This window comes from Dipodomys spectabilis, unplaced genomic scaffold, assembly GCF_019054845.1.
Source record: "Dipodomys spectabilis isolate Male_0828 unplaced genomic scaffold, ASM1905484v1 ptg000532l, whole genome shotgun sequence".
Taxonomy (NCBI): Eukaryota; Metazoa; Chordata; class Mammalia; order Rodentia; family Heteromyidae; genus Dipodomys; species Dipodomys spectabilis.
In genome coordinates this window covers 851155-867456 of record NW_024871209.1, presented here as the reverse complement: position 1 = coordinate 867456, position 16302 = coordinate 851155, and the positions used below count along the sequence as shown (strand labels likewise).

Here is a 16302-nt window from a genome sequence, read left to right as displayed (position 1 = left end):
GGAAGGAAGGAAGGAGGGAGGGAGGGAGGAAAGGAGTGAGAGAAGGAAGAAAGGGAAGCAGGGAGAGAAGGAAGGAAGGAAAGACAGGAAGAAGGAAAGGAGAGAGGGAAGAAGCAGGGAGGGAGGTCAGGACGGCCCTTTGCCCTTACCTCCCTCGGCAGTGACAAGACAAATGAAAGTGGGAGTAAATACCGGTGACAGGCTCTGGAAGGTGAGCCATGCAGGAAGACGCAGGCTCTCCCCAGCACCAATGGCTCCTGAGTCCAGTGAGGCAGTGTAGCTGACCAAGTACGAGTCTCCTACTGCTCAGAGAGAAACACCGGAGCATTAGGAAAAGGCCCGGCCCCACGCTGATGACCCCACCCCCACGGGACCACACCCAATCTGACCACGCCCCCACCCAGCCACACCCCATCCCAGCAGTTCACCGAGCACAACCAGGCCTACAGCAAGAAGCCTGGAGATTTCATATACCTGGGTGAGGGGATTCTCGGAGTGGGTAACAGGAGGGTAAGCCACACCTAGCCGCTCCTGGATGCCCAGGCCTGAGCTGGCCTACTACCCCAGACAGGGCTGCCCTCTCCCAGCCCCAAACACCCACAGCGCCCCCCACCCCAGGTGGCCTGTAAGCTTGAGCCAGCACAGCAGTCCTGGGAGCCAGTAAAGACAGTGTGGTCCTGGGATGGGCTGGTTGTTTTAAAAGTCCTGAAATTGTTCACTTAGCTTTGACCAAAGGACAAAAGCTAAGACAAGGAAGGCAGGGTGACAAAGAGGTGACGATGGGAATAATCACCGGGAAGGTGGCCACAGTCGGACCTGCACACACAACATGGCCATTCCCTACACTGCGGTACATTAGCTCTCCTGTCCACAAAGAGGAGGAGGGAGGCGGTGGACATGATTTTCTGTAAGGTGCAGGAGGAAAAACTGAGGCCAGGAGAAGTTGACTTACTTAGCAGCCAACTCCCCCCTCTCTGAACCACTCTATTTTCCTCAAAAGGCCTTGTTTCATATTCGTTTTAACTTTTGGCTGTGGTACTGTGGTTGAGCGGTTCACGGCTGGAGCCTCGTCCCCACCCCTCTCTGCTTTTGTTTTTCAGATAGGGTCTCGTGCTTTTCTCTCAGGCTGACCTACCCTCCCCCTTCCCCCTCCCAGCTCCTGAGTTCCTGGGATTATAACAGGCTTCTACCACCATGGCACTGGCTTTAGTGAGAGAAAAGCATCTAATAATAATAGCACCCATGAAGACAAGTTTCTCAACCCCCCAGTGACCGTTTCCTCATCTGAATGTGAGCTACTGGCCAGGAATAAAGCAAGTCCCCGCCCCTAGCAAAATGGACTGTGTCATGGTCACACCTAGCTCCCAGAATTGGTTCTAATCCCTGCCTAACTAGCCAGTGATGGCTCACCTCTGGAGGGAACCTGGGAAAGCCAACCCAAGCAGTTTGCAAACCCCTCCAGGGCCCAACCAAAGCCCCCAAGACCCATGTGTTCAACGCTTGGCACCTGGTCATGGCTGTATTGGGAGGTGGGGGGATACTTAAGGCCCAGACACTGGAGAGAGCCCTCCTAGGGGTCTGTGGGGTTCAGCCCTTTACCTTTCAATTATCTGTTATACGCCAAATGGCTTTCTTCCACCACTCCTGCTCCAGCCACAATGTGCCACCACCATAGCTCCAGAGCAAAGGAGCCAACCAGTCATAAACTAAAAACATCCACAACGATAGGCCAAAACGAACCTTTCCTCTTAAGTTGATTGCCTCTGGTTTGTTGTTACAGTAACAGAAGGCTGACTAACATACCAGTGAACATGCTTAAACATGGGTGAACACATCTAAACAGCATGTGAGCATGTTTCTTGAGGCTGTCCACCCACTCCTACCTCCGTCCAGTGCAACTCAAAACGAGCTGTCTTTCTTCCCAAGGGATGGGAATTTGAGTCATGAGGTTGGTGGTTGACACCAGGGAAACCCTACCATTCATAAAATAAAAATTGTGCCGGGTGCTGGTGGCTCATGCCTATAATCCTAGCTACTCAGGAGGCTGAGATCTGAGGATCTCAGTTCAAAGCCAGCCCAGGCAGGAAAAGTCTGTGAGACTCTGATCTCCAATAAACCACCAGAATACTGGAAGTGGCGCTGTGGCTCAAGTGGTAGAACACCTACCTTGAGCTGAAGAGCTGAGGGACAGCGACCAGGCCCAGAGTTCAAGCCCCATGACCAACAACAAAAAAGATTGCATCTCTAAGCCAGGAGCCATTGGCTCACACCTGTAATCCCAGCTACTTAGGAGGCTGAGATCTATGATCACTATCCAAAGCCAACCTGGACAAGAAAAGCTGTGAGACACTTATCTCCAATTAACCAAAAAGCCAGAAGTAGAAGTGTGGCTCAAGGTGGTAGAGTGCTAGCCTTGAGCACAAAAGCTCAGGAACAGCGCCCAAGCCCTGAGTTCAAGCCCCAGGTCCAACACAAAAGCAAAAAATAAAAACAAAAATTGAATCTACACTTGAAGAAAAACAGAGAACTCTTTCCTAGAATCTCACTTCTGTCTAAGGTAAGAAATAAGATTCTGAGCAGTAACCTGTGAACTGCACTAAGCAGATCCACCATGATGCTTGACCCCGTGACCCTGTGAACAGCTCACACCTCCAGCTCATATCTGAGAACCCCTGTTTTTGACATCCCTGATGGGTGAGCGCAGCCGTTACCATGCAGAAACCTCTTCTTGAAAGCCTGGAGTCCATCCCCAGTCTTATTTCCAACTGACTCCCTGACGATGAGACCAGAAACGGAGTCCATGAGTAGCAGATCCGAGAGGTTGGTGGACACAGGTGTCCTGGTGTTGTTCACAATCAGTCGCACATGCAGGGTCTGTGACTCACTGGGCCCCGACACCTAGGACAGGAGGAGAGGGAAGGAGAGCACATTCCCCATGTGAGCTCACCGGGTCTCAGAATGCCTGAGATTTTTATCAGGTTCCATCTGATCTGCAAGCCCTTGGAGGGCCAAGAAGAAACACTGTCGAGAAACTGAGACCCAGACAGCGAATTACTCCTTCAGAAAATCGTGAAGGAAACAAAGATCCCAGGTGCACAACCATAGTCAGGTGGCTCACACCTGTAATCCAGGCTACTCAGAAGGCTGAGATCTGAGGATCAGAGTTCAAAGCCAGCCCGGCAGAAAAGTCTGTAAGATGTTTATCTCCAATCAACTACCAAAAAAAAAGTCAGAAGTAGATCTATGGCTCAAGTAGTGGAGTGCTGGCCTTGAATGAAAGAGTTAAGAGACAGTGTCCAGGCCCTGAGTTCAAGCCCTAGTAGCAGCAGAAAAAAATAATACTAATAATTCAACTGTTCCTTCCCAAAAGCCCCTAATCCTAGAGTCCCCCAGACATTAGACCTCATTTCTTACACACTTACACACTTGGCAGGAGCAACACAGCCCAAGATTCAGCACTATTTTTGTGTGCCAGTCCTGGGGCTTGAACTCAGGGCTGAGCACTGTCTCTGAGCTTGCTTGCTTTTTGTTTTTCCTCAAAACTAACACTCTTCCATTTAAGCCACAGCTCCACTGTTGGACTTTTACTGGTTAATTGGAGATGAAGAGTTTCACAGACTTTCTTACTGGGTTGGCTTGGGATCTCGATCCTCAGATCTCAGCCTCCTGAGTCACTGGGATTACAGACGCGCGCCGCCCCACAGACGGGCACATATTCACTCCCATAACTGCCTAATATCTCTTCAAGTACAGGCCACTCATGGAAACTTACCAGCGCACATTTCTGAAAAGTCACTCCGGTGTCAGAAGGTCCTGGAACCTCACTAGAAGCATGCCCATGCTACAACAAAATACAGAAACCAAGAAAGTGAAACACGGCATGGTTCACACCTTTAATAAGGACGGTATCAAGTGCCGGGTTACTGTTGTTCTTTGGCGACGCTGGGGGTTGAACTCAAAACTATACGCTTACTAAGAGGGTACTCTACCATGTGAGCCACTCCACCAGCTCTCTGTGTTCTGTGGGGGTTTTTTGGTGGTGGGGGGGCAGTTTGGCTGGTTGTGGGGCTTAAACTCAGTCTGGACACTGTCCCTGAGCTTTTCTAGCTCAAAGCTAACACTCTTCAACTTGAGCCACATCACCACGTCCAGTTTTCTAGTGGTTAATTGGAGATAAGCGTCTGGGCTGGCTTCAAATCACGATCCTCAGCTCTTAGCTCCTAAGCAGCTGGGATTACAGGTGTGAGCCACCGGCGCCCGGCTGTGTTGGTAATTTTTGATATGGGGACTCTATCTATGCCCAGGCTGGTCTGGGCTGCCATCCTCCTGTTCCTGCTTCCCAGCATTGCTGGGACGATAGGAGCACACCACTGCCTGAAGCCATCAGTTGAGATAAAGTCTCACAAACATTTATGCCCAGGCTGATGTCAAACCACAAGTCTCTACACTGTAGTCCCAAGGGACTACAGGCTTGATTCACTCTCTTAAACATGTTTTAAAAGAAAAACTAAGGGACAGTGCTACAAGCAGCATGTACACACACACACACACACACACACGCACGTGCGCTCACACATATACTACTTGTGACTTACCAGGCGCTGGGCTAAAGGAAACCCTCTCTTAACCAAGCTCTTCTTGGGCCACGGCGGCATGAACACAAAGAAGGAATGGGTCCAAAGCCCAGGGGAGGCAGCAGAAGTGAGGGGTGAGGCGCAGCCTGCAGCTTCCTTGTTGCATTTCATTCTGAGTGGTCCTCCTGCTGCAAGACAGCCAAGCACACACTACGTAATGCAGAAAGGCCCTGAGGCCTGGGGTTAAACTCAAGGCAACACACAGAGCGCACGAGAACCTGGAAATGGTGCACTGAGTAAGTGCTTACTCCAACAATGCTTGCATGAATGAATGAGTGAATGAATGACTTCTCTCTTTGCCAGGCACACGAGACACTTGTGTGGGTGGGGAAGCTCAGGACCTAGGGGTGTCCCTTGGGGGGAGCCCTCCTCTGAGTGTGTGCTGGCCACCCATCGGACCCACTAGGCATGGGATGTTCCTGGGAATCAGACACTCTGTTCCTGGATCCTACTGGGCCTGCAGCCCACGAATGACAGAGCCAATCAAGTCCCCTTGCTTACAGCTAACGTTTCCGCTCATTTCTGACACCTGGTGTGATGAACAGGGGACGCCTCCAATCACAGAAAAGGTCCCGAGCGTGACCTTCTGGAAACAGGAGCTCTGCAGGTGTGATTCCACTAGGGGCTGGTGGGGGCTTGCTGGGTGGTCCGGCCGGACGCTGAGTGTCAGGGAGAGGCAACTAGGGATGGACGCTGAAGCTGACCCCAAAGTGGGTCGGGCATGACCCGAGCGGTGCAGGGAATACAGCTGGAGAGGCAAGGACACGGCCCTGCCCCGGAGGAGCCCTCCCTGTGGACACCCGGCCCGGCTGCAGACTGGAGGAGAACAAATGTGGCTTGTTTAAAGCCAGGAAGTTTGTGAGATTTGTTGCTGCAGCAACAGCACACAAGTGCCCTGGCTGAGGCCCCTGGAAGCAACACTCACCTGCAAACCCCAAACCAGCACTTCCCCCGGGCGGCCAGGCCACACTGCACAGGTCCTGGAAGTTCAAGGGCACAAAGAACAGACCACAGACCCCTGAGAAGTGGGTGGCGGCCACTGTCACAGCCAGCTGCCCTGGGGACAGCTGCTCCCCTCCCCCACGCACCCCCAAGTAGCCCCAGAAAGTAAGGCACCAGAAGCTAACAGTCACCCTCAGACACAGAGCTCCTAGGAGGCAGAGCAGAACTCGAACCCTGACCCTGGGCCGAGCTGCCACCCCACTGTGCCTGCTCCCCCTGTCCCCAGTCGGAGGCGAGCTACAGGCTGCCACATGGTGGGACCCAGCCTCGGTCCTCCGTCCTCCAGTCCCTCTCCCTGTCCTCCCTCCACATCCTCCCTGATCCTCTCTTTCGATCCTCCCTCCCTGTCCCCCCTGATCTCGGTCCTCCCTCCCCGTCCTCCCTGATCTCGGCCTCCCTCCTCGTCCTCCCTGATCTCGGTCCTCCCTGATCTCGGCCTCCCTCCTCGGCCTCCCTCCTCGTCCTCCCTGATCTCGGTCCTCCCTGATCTCGGCCTCCCTCCTCGGCCTCCCTCCTCGTCCTCCCTGATCTCGGCCTCCCTCCTCGGCCTCCCTCCTCGTCCTCCCTGATCTCGGTCCTCCCTGATCTCGGCCTCCCTCCTCGGCCCGCGCGCGCGCACAGCCGGCCCCTTCCCCGCTGCCCCCTCCGGTGGCCCCCGGCCCGCGCCCCGCTCACCCGCGCGCCCCGTCCGGAGGGCGGGTCCGGGGCGGGCGCGGCCGGGGGAGGCGCGGCGCGCTCGGGGGGCGGCAGCGCGCGGCGGGGGCGGCCCGGGCTTTCGCGGGACCAGCCCGGGGCCCCCAGCGCCAGGGCCGCGGCCAGGACGCCCGCGGCCAGCACCCGCGCGGCGGGGCCGCCGGCGCCCGGGGCGCCCATGGCCCGGCACTCGGCGCTTCCGGACCCGGGCCCGCCCCGCCGCCGCGCATGCTCCGTGCGCGCCGCCGCCCAAAGTTTGCCCAACTGGAGGCCTGGAGCGGGCGGGGCCCGGGCGTCCCGACGGGCGTGGGGCCGAGGGGGACCCGCGCGGAGGCTCGGGGACGGAGGCCCGACCCCGGACTGCACGGGACTCCCTAGATCCCAACTCACCTCCCCCCACCCAGACACTGCCTGGTTCCAGGCACTGAACCCCAGGTCTCCCCGCCACAACCAGCCCCCCTTGGGAAAGCGATTAGCAGGGCAGATGTGCGGGACGGGACAGCATGGGGCGGGGGTGAGGGGGCGACAGGAGGGGTGCACAGAAGACGGGGGCGGGGACTCAATTCCTGTTGGGGTTCAACGCCACCCAGACCCGGCCCTAGATTGTGGGGTAACCCTGCGTTCCTGGGGAGCAGCAGAGCCGGCTGGCCTCCTAAACCCGCAAGGGACTGGAGCCCGGGAGGACACCTGCCTCCCCCTCTCCCCATCCCTGCCCCGGCCTCCTTCCTGAGCCCGCTGGAAAGAGGGGTCCGCTCCCTCTCCCAGCGCAGCCTGGCAGCCCTGCTCCCCTCAGGACAGATTTTTCCTGGCCTCACACTCAATAGTGTCTGAGGGTCAGAGAATCTACCAGCCAATGCCCCCCCCCAGGGGAGGAGCTGCTGCCCCCGTCCAGGCATCCTGGGGTCCCGGAGAGCTCCCAGCCTGCCTCACCTGCAGGGTCTCTGCAAAGGCCCCTGAGACCACAGGGAGAGAGCGCACTGATCAGACGGCCGGATTCCCGCGACCTGCGGACAGGGCCTGGGATGTGGGGGCTTCCCACAGGTGATCGCAGGAAGTGCTCAGACCCCACCGACTAACGCTGATGCTCACTAGGGAGCCAAGCCGCTTTCCATCTGTGAAAAGCGTTCCTAACAGGCACTGAAGCTGCTTCTGCCCGCCATCTCTGCCTCCACATGTCCTCATCGTTCTGAGCCTTCTCTCCAGTTACTTTTGCAATCACCACAGGGTCCAGGAAGGACAGATGGACCTGTAACGTTTTCACGACAAAGGACTAACACGGACCCCGAAAGAACAGCAGAGCCCTGCAGGACAGATTATTCACAAGTGAGGATAATTAGCAGTCATGATCAGGCAGCACCCTGGAACCAGAAGAATCATCTCCTGGGTACCAGACTGCACCCCTCAAGTGATGCTAGGGGCTTCTCCGGAACCTAGAAGAACCAGAGCTGAGCTAATGACCACTTGCCAGGCCTCACCTGTAACCGGGGCTCTTCAACCATGCCACGTTGCACCCAACCCGAATTCCTCCTCTCCTTAGATCTAATGCTCACCGCCTGCACCCTGGAGACGGGTTAGAGACTACTGAAGATGTAGTAAAGCGCCATCTTCCCACAGCATAGCCGCATCCCGAACTGCATGGTTCTCGGCCTATTTCCTATTATATTTCTGATCACTTTTACACCACTTTTTTGTCTTGCCTGAATTCTTTGCCTGGACAGCTGCAAGGATGGAGGTGGGTGGACTTCCCTGACTGCGCAGAGCCACACAGCTTCTTAGCCTCTGGGTGTGAGGCTGGCTCTCCTGGAGCAGCCGGGATACTGCCAGGATGGAGACAAAGATAACAAAGATCACAAGGGAACAAGTTCAGAGTCTGTGGCTGTGTGGCCCAGGAGGCAAAACATCTCTGGGCAGGGCTTGGGGGTGGGGGGGCGGCTGGCCGCGGGGCTGGGCACTTCAGGGAGCTTCTTCCTGAAGTGAGGGCCATCAGCATCCACTCCACCCACCGCACCCCGGCCTGGGGAGACAGGGAGTGAGAACTCAAGGTGTCCCCCCCGCATCGCCCCCAGAAGCTCCAGGCCAGGCTTACACCGGGACCCCTGGCCTGGAGCCGCCCCTGGAAGGCGCGCCCGGCCCGGGCATGCTCAGTGCGCGCAGAGCGGGCCGGGGAGCGGAAGGGGGGCCGCAAAGTTTGGGGCGGGCGGCGCTGGCTCCTCCCTCGGCTCCGGGAGAAGGGAAGGGCCCGGGGGGCGGGGGAGGGCGGGAAGACGACCGCCAGGACCGGAAGGTCGGGAGCGCACGGCCCGGGGCCCCCGGGGCTCGGCGCGGCGGCGCGGGGGGCGCGGGTCCGCGGTCCGGCGCCCCGATGGCCCGCGGCGCGGCGGCCTGCGCGGCCGAGGCGCGGCTGCGGCTGGGCCGGGACGCCGTGCGGCCGCTGCCCGCGCTGCTGGTCCCCGCGCTGCTGCTGGGCGCCGCGCTCGGCCTGGGCCTGGGGCTCTGGCTCGGCGGCCGCGCCCGCCGCCCGCGCCCGCGCCAGGTGGGTCCCCGGGCGGGCGGCGTGGCAGGGGCGTGCGGGGCGCCCTCTTCTTCCTCCGCGGGGGCCCTGCGCCCCGTGCCCGCGGGGACGACGCCTCCCTGGCGCGCGGCCGCTCTGGGCTCCCGGGAGAGTCACGGGCAGAGCCCCGGGGGCTCCGGCCTGGGGCCTCGCACAGGTGTCTGCTAAATGCTACCCTGCCCGCTGATCTTGACACCCCTCTCCAGGCCTCAGTTTCCCCGTCTGCAGGACCAAGTTTGGGCACAGGGCTAGCAGAGGCGCCCGGGCTCCCAGGAGTGCGCAGAGGGGGGCTGCCCAGGAGCCCAGCCCTGCCTCGGATTTTTCCACTCACCAAACCAACCTTTGTTGGGAGCCGGGGCTGGATGGCGTCTGGGTGGGCGGGAGAGATCTGGCCGCTGCCAGTTTGAAGGAGACACAGGGTGAAGCAAAAATAAAAAAGGCCTGAGATGGAGAAAGCCTTTATCCACCACAGGGCACTGAACCAACCCCACCCATGTGCCCATTTTGCAGACGAGGAAACTGAGGCACGGAATCCAAACAACAGATGCGGATCCCCAAACCACTGTGTTCTGTGAGGACCAGGGCTCTGGGTGGCCATAGCTCAGGTCAGACCGGCCTAGACTGTTCTACGCAGCCGCCCTGTGGGTCGCGGGCGTGCGGGGTCCTGGCCGCTCTCACTCTTCAGCGCAGGACCGCGGAGGCTCCGGGTTCCCATCGAGGCAGGACCCGCCCACCCCTGTGTGTCTGAACCCTAACACCAGAGCTTGAGTTGGCCTTGCCTGGCCGAGTGGTCTGCGAAATCCCATATGGTAGAAGTCAGCCTGGGCTAGCCCCAGAACCAGCCGGTCTGGCTTGGTCACTCCAGTTGGGCCCGGACAGAAATTCAAGTCGGAAATAACTTTCCCTAGAATTTAAAAGGCATTTAAAGAAAACTTTCCTTCTGACTTCCATAGCTGGTGTTGAGCAATTTGATTCCATTCTGAAGCTTGGTGCTCTGCACGGTTTCTTTTCCTTTTGTCCTTCCGGAGCTCCCCCTCCCTCCTTTTGTGGGTCAGTACTGGGACTTGAACTCAGAGCCTTGACACTTGATTATTTTGAGCTACACTTGCACTTCTGGCTTTTTGGTGGTTAGCTGGAGATGAGAGTCTTAGGAACTTTCCTGCCCAAGTCAGCATCAAATTTCAATCCTCAGATCCCAGTCTCCTGAGTAGCTAGGCCGGCAGGTCTGAGCCTCCAGGGTTCTTAAAGACTCTTCTCTCTGTCCTTAGTGAGGGACAGCACATCAAGGTGCGTCTTGGTGGCCCTGCTGTTTGTCACTGTGCTGGACGCTGACCAGATCTTTCAGCCTGGGAACTTGTTTGCTTGGTTTCTTAGAGGATTGTTTTATATGTTCTCTTGTTTCTTCCTTTCTCTTATTTCTTACCATGTTAAGGTTGGCTTGGGCCTCTGAGGATCTTTATTTATTAGGGAGGATGGGGAATCAGTTGTGAGGCGTGATCTCGGGGCTTGGGCACTGTCCCTGAGCTCTTTTGCTCAAGGCTTGTGCGCTACACTTTGAACCACAGCTTCACTTCTAGTTTTCTGGTGGTTCATTGGAGATAAGAGCCTCACGGACTTTCCTGCCTGGGCTGGCTTTGAACCATGATCCTCAGATCTCAGCCTCTTGAGTAGCTAGGATGACAGGTGTGAGCCACTTGTACCTGGCTCTGAGGGTTGTTATTTTCTTTCCAGTATGCCATCTGTTTTCTTTGTTGTTGATACAACTATCTGGAAGACTTTTCTCAACTTTATACTTGTAAGTGTTTTTTTTTATTTTATTTTATTTTAAATAACAGTGTTCAATTGTGTTCAAGAGTTCTTGCTCCGGAATCCTGTCTGGTTATAACTGCCCTGCTGTTCTTGCTTTGTGAATGGAGTATCTTATCTGGCTGAGGACGTGATAATTGTTGACCTCTTGTTTTACGTCTTCCCTGTGTCATGTCTGCTTGCTTGCCTGCCTTTCCCTTCGGTTTGCTTTGCGTTTTGCTCTTTTATGTTAGAATCTGTCCTTGCGTGACTGGTGATTCCTGACCCCGCTTGAAAGTGGGGCACATTGCAGGGCAGCTTCTCGGGAAAGTGATCCTGGCCATCTTGAAGAACACATTTCAGACCCCCAGTTGGCCGTGGAGGCCAGAGAGGCAGGCCGGGGTGGCCGCTGGCCGGGCCAGTCGTCCGGCGGACTCTCGGAGGGACGCGGGCTGCTGGGCTTCAGGTCCCGTGTCTCCCTTTGTGCTTCAGAAGGACAATGCGCAACGGCTGCTCAAGGACTTGGAGCCGGATGTGCCGAGCCCGCTGGAAGCGAGCACCCCACCCAGGAGACGCAGGAGAGAGGCACCCTTGCTGAGGACGGAGGGGGCTCTGGTAAGCCTGTGTCTGTGTGTCTTTGGGGCGTTTGTCAGGCATCCCACTGGTGACCCGCGTGTTGTGTCTCCAGACCAACACGTTTGCTTCCCCCATAGGCCTGCCAGGTGTTGTTCACACGCAAGCAAATGCACATGTGTTCAGCTTCAAGCTGGTGAGTGCGCCAGGTGCACACATCCTGGTGAGCAGCACCCCTGTCGGAGGTGACCCCAGGCCCGGTCATTGCCCTGGGCTGGTTTTGCACACGGGATCCTGTGCCTGCAAGAGCTATGCGGGGAGCTTCTGCCGTTGCCCGTCTGTGGGGCTGTTCATCACCGCCCTCTGCGGTGCAGATGCACTGCGTGATGGCTCACTGCGTAATCGTGTGGAAACCCAGGTGGCCGTTGGCTGACCAAGGGTGAGGGAGATGCAGCACATCCACAAAGGAATATTACTTGGGCGTAAAAAGAAACAAAGCTAATACACAGTGATTATATGCGGATCCTCGGCACTGCTGTTTGAGTTCTGTATAGATGAGTAGTTATGCTAAGTATGAGTTCCGTCTGGATGAGTAGTTGTGCTAAGTGATGAATTCTGTGTGGATAAGTACTTATGCTACGTGATGAACTCTGTAGGAATGGGTGGTTAACGCTAAGTGAGGAACCTTATGTTATAGGGAATGTTTCGTGGGAGCGTTCCACGGAAAGCATTCCAAACTGGAAAGTTTATATGGACAGAAAACAGATTCAGGGTTGGTGGTCAGGGGTTGGGGTGGGAAAAGAGAAGGCAGGGTGATCTCTGAAGGGCTTCTTTCCCTCTCTTTGCCATAATAAGAGTTTTAACTCCGGGCCTTGTAGCAGGTGGCCGCCTCTATCACTTGAGCCACACCCCAGTCCTTTTCTCTTTAGTTATTTTTGGGGGCAGGTCTTGTGTTTTTTGGCCTCAGACTAGAATCTTCCTACCTGTGGTCTCCTGAGCAGCTTGGATGGCAGGCAGGCGCCACCACACCCAGCTTAGTTGCTGAGGTGGGAATCTCACTAACCTTTCCTTCTGACTGGCTTTAAATTAAGATTCCCCCATCTCATCCTCCAAGGCGCTGAGATTATAGGCATGAGCTAGCACCGCTGGCACAGGGGTTTCTCTTGAATACAACAAAAACGTGTAAAATCCACCCGTACCTGTGAAGGGATTAGAAAACCGTGTGCCAGCCCCAGGCACTGCTATAGGAATTCTGTCCCAACAGAAGTAGTTGGAAGAAAAACAAGAATGCAGTGGCACAGGCCGGGAAGATAGCTTCAGCTGTGAGGGGAAGAACTCTGGCCTTGGCTTCCAGCACCAAAGCCAGGCCTGCTCACGCGCGTGTGCTGCCACAGCTCCTTGCTTTGTGAGCTGTGGTCATGGCTTCCTTCAGTGTCACCAAGTTGTGTCCCTCCCGGGGGGGGGGGGGGGTCCTCCTGTTCCCAAAGTCCCGGAGACTCTGCCAGCAGCGGCTGACTGCCAACCCCGGGGTTAGCCCAATTCTCAGCTCACCCCGAGTCTCTCCTTGCCTGGTAATGTTTCACCTGCGGCTGCTTCACTCCATCGAGCAAATGCCTGTCCACAAGCTAATGATTGGCCAGAGGTTGAGGAGCTGCCTGTGTGGGGCTGGCACCCCGCCTTCTGCAGATGCCCTGTGCTCCCCACTGTTTGGGGGGTGAGTCCAGCCGTGACCCACCCGTCCTCTGGCATGGAAGAGGAGCCCTGGGCTGAGCCCCCGAGCTTGACTGGCTTGGCTGAGCTCTGCTTGAGGAATATGCTTCTGTGGTGAAAACCCACAGGAAGTCCCCAGAGCTCTGAGGGCTGTGGTCAGGGACTCCAGTCTGCAGACCTGCCGGGGTGGGGTTCTGAACCCCATGGAGGCTTCCTGTCTCTCTGAGACACCCCTAGACACACACACACTCTTACACATCACCGGTCTTCTGAAGACTGGCGTTGCTTCGGCTTTACCTTGTAAACCCACCCTGTGGCCAGTTTTCTGAATAGCTGTGTTGCCCCAGAAGGTGGGGGGGGAGGGGAGAGCAGGATGGGACAGGGAAGGATGGCCGTGGTCAGTGGGTCTTGCCAGACAGTGACAGATGTCACTGCCCTCTGCGGTCCTTCTTCATCTCCAGCCTCAGGCCTGTGGCCTGCAAGAGGTCAGGGTGGAAGGGAGACGCGCCCACAGGTGGTGCCCCGCCCAGGCAGGACAGTCCAGCCCCCCTCGCAGGTTCTGTCTCCCCAGTGCTGTCTCCACAGGTCTAAGAGGCTGCACTCACCTTGTTCTTAGACTTCCCACAAGGTTGCTTTGCTTCCTTTGCTTCCTGTGGGCCTCTAAACCATAGTGGTTTCATTCCCAAGCGCCCTCATTTACATTTTGACTGACAGGTGGTGCAGCCAATCCTGAAGCGGCCTCCTTCAGTCTTCCTGCTGCTCTTCATCTAGGTCCCTTTGAACCAGAAGCACTTCAGGTCCAGCGTGGGGGAGGGAGCTGTGGGTAGAGGGGGAGGGGAGAAGGTGTGTGGGGTGCCCTCAGGTCCCAGGGAAGCCCAGAAGGGGTGAAGATGAGCCATAGAGGAAGCTGCAAATTGGAACCATTCTCTTCTTCACTGAAAGGTGCTGTCTCTGAGCCTCAGTTTCCCCTCTGTGAAATGGGCATGCTCCTGATGAGCACTCCTGGAGAATGAGATGCCATAAGCAAATCCGAGGGCCGAGGCACCCTTGGGGTGTGGGAGGGGAACCAGCCTGCCGTTGACCAGGCCTGGGAGGTTGGGTTAGTGGCACTGGGGACTCGGTGGTGATGAGATCCCTCCGTGTCTGCCTTGCGTGAGACACAACAAAGCGATACCCCAGCTTCCCTCCTGAGCACCCCCTTCCCTCTGCCTTGCATGGCTCTTATTCTGGTTCTTATTCACTATTGTCATGAAGCAGCCATTCTGGTGTCAACTTTGGCAGACAAACCTGCAGCCAGAAAATCCCACGTTCAAGGCCCAGTTCTGCTGTTGACTAGTGGTGTGGCCTCAGGTGCCCAGCTTGGCCTGTCTGGGAAGCAGAGATTATCGTTCCTGTGGTCAGGTCCTTGGAAGCTCAGCCCACTGCTGGTCTTCCCGCATTCTTGTCATCTAAGACTGGTTTTGTGGTAGAGAGCAGACAAGAACTCATGGTTCCTATTCATGCATTTATTCATCCATTCCTCCATCCATCCGTCCATCTGTCCATCCATCTGTCCGTCCATCCATCCATCTCTCCATCCATCTGGACACCTATTCATCTATCAATCTAGCTATTCACTTACTCGTCCATCTGTGTATCTACCCACCTGTCCACCCGTTTATCCATCCAGCTATCAGGGTCGATAGGAACGGAGACTAGACTAAAAGATGACTCAACAACAGCACAGATTTATCCAGAGAGAAGCTGGGGAAGGGAGGGGTGCCTCCAGCCAAAGCTGTTGGCTCAGGGCTAGGGCACTACAGTGGGTAGAGTTGTCTAGTGGAAGGTTTTAGAGTTGTCTAGTGGAGGGTTTTACGAAAGTAAATAATAGTGAGGCAGATAGCGTATGAAACGCATCACACGCAGAGAAAGGTAGGAGTGAGTGTTCAAAGCTCTGCTCTGTTCAAAAGGCAGCCGTAATCCCTGTTGGCCTGCACCAGCCAAGGTTTACACCAGAGAGAGTAAGGCAGGTGTGTTCAGAAAGCCAGGCATCGGTCTAGGGCCTCAAGATAAGGACCCCTGGCTATCTGGACCTGACACCATCCACCCATTTGTTTCTACCTATTCAGCCACTTGATTCATATCTGAATCTGTCCATCCATCTGTCCATCCCTTCGGCCAGGCTCTAATGAGCCTATCACAGCCCCTTCCTGCAGCCGCTCTTCTCCCATTGAAATCTACCCTTTGGAAACTCCTGGCAGTTTGTCCTTCATTTTTCTGAAAGCCTGTCTGCCATTTCTTCTCTGTCCCCTGCAGGAGCAAGAGCTGCCTTTCAACAGCAATATCACCGAGTTTGCGCTGAGGGCCAGAGTGGTGTACCCCATCAATCAGAAGTTCCGGGTGAGAGTTTTCAGTGTATCTTAGGGCTATGATGAATTTGGCAGCATGTTAGAGATTCACGTGGGAGTGGGGGGCATGGAGGGATTCGAAGTGCCATTTGGGGGCCATTTGAGCATTCTGTGTCAGATCATTTTCTCAGGGGTTACCTCGGGGGTGTGGAATGGAGCAGATTGGGAAAGCCACTCTGTTCTGTGCTGTTGGGGCAGATCTGACTCATGACAGAGCACAAACTAAGAAAGAAGTAGGCCTTTGGGAGGCTGGTGGCTCATGCCCATAACCCTAGCTACTCAGTAGGCTGAAGATCACGGTTCAAAGCCAGCCTGGGCAGGAATCGTAGCCTATGAGATGCTTATCTCCAATTAACCATCAAAAAGCTGGAAGTGGATCTGTGGTGCACGTGGTAGAGCACTAACCATGAACAAAAAAGCTCAGGGACAGTGCCCATGCCCTAAGTTCAAGCCCCAGGACCAGCACAAAAAGAGCCAGATGCCGGTGGCTCACGCTTGTAATCCTGGCTGCTCAGGAGGCTGAGATCTAAGGATTGCAGTTCAAAGCCAGCCTGGGCAGGAAAATCCGTGACACTCTTACCTCCGATTAACTACCAGAAAACTGGAGGTAGTGCTGTGGCTCAAGTGGTAGAGCACTAGCCTTGAGCTGAAGAGCTGAGGGACAGCGCCCAGGTCCAGAGTTCAAGCCCCACGACTGACAAAAAAAGAAAAAGGAAGGAGGTGGGGAGACTAGACTAGGCTAGATGCGGGCGGCAATGATGCTGGGGTTCTCTGTGCAGGGTGCAACTCCCCGTGCTCCACCCCCATGTGGGTGGAGCTCCTTGTAGGTGCTAGGACCAGTGGGATGTATGGAGGGTTTCCTGGGGGGGGGGGGGGAGGCAGAGGGGCTAGCCTCCTGGGGGCAAGTGCAGGGACTAAGGAGCAGACTCAGCCCCAGGACTGGGCGTGGCCGTAGTCTTGGGGCAGC

General features: G+C 56.2%; 2 protein-coding genes across 3 annotated transcripts in view; one reads left to right on the top strand and one right to left on the bottom strand.

Moving 5' to 3' along the window:
• Evc2 (EvC ciliary complex subunit 2) overlaps positions 1–6359 on the bottom strand; it is a 53506-nt gene extending 47147 nt beyond the window's left edge. The window contains exons 1-6 of one of the 2 annotated variants that reach the window (XM_042670304.1): positions 6312–6359; positions 5560–5614; positions 4596–4762; positions 3773–3841; positions 2712–2898; positions 193–302 (exon numbers count right to left, since the gene is read on the bottom strand). In XM_042670304.1, the coding sequence (XP_042526238.1) occupies positions 193–302; positions 2712–2898; positions 3773–3841; positions 4596–4745 (516 nt within the window). In that variant the 5' untranslated portion in view covers positions 4746–4762; positions 5560–5614; positions 6312–6359. Of the gene's footprint in view, positions 1–192; positions 303–2711; positions 2899–3772; positions 3842–4595; positions 4763–5559; positions 5615–6311 lie in introns of those variants that run through there. The other variant, XM_042670305.1, reaches the window with a different exon arrangement.
• Positions 6360–8612: 2253 nt separating this feature from the next.
• The window catches only part of Evc (EvC ciliary complex subunit 1), a 31891-nt gene continuing 24201 nt past the window's right edge, over positions 8613–16302 (top strand). The window contains exons 1-3 of the mRNA XM_042670309.1: positions 8613–8862; positions 11158–11280; positions 15244–15327. Of these exons, the coding sequence (XP_042526243.1) occupies positions 8692–8862; positions 11158–11280; positions 15244–15327 (378 nt within the window). The 5' untranslated portion in view covers positions 8613–8691. The remainder of the gene's footprint in view (positions 8863–11157; positions 11281–15243; positions 15328–16302) is intronic.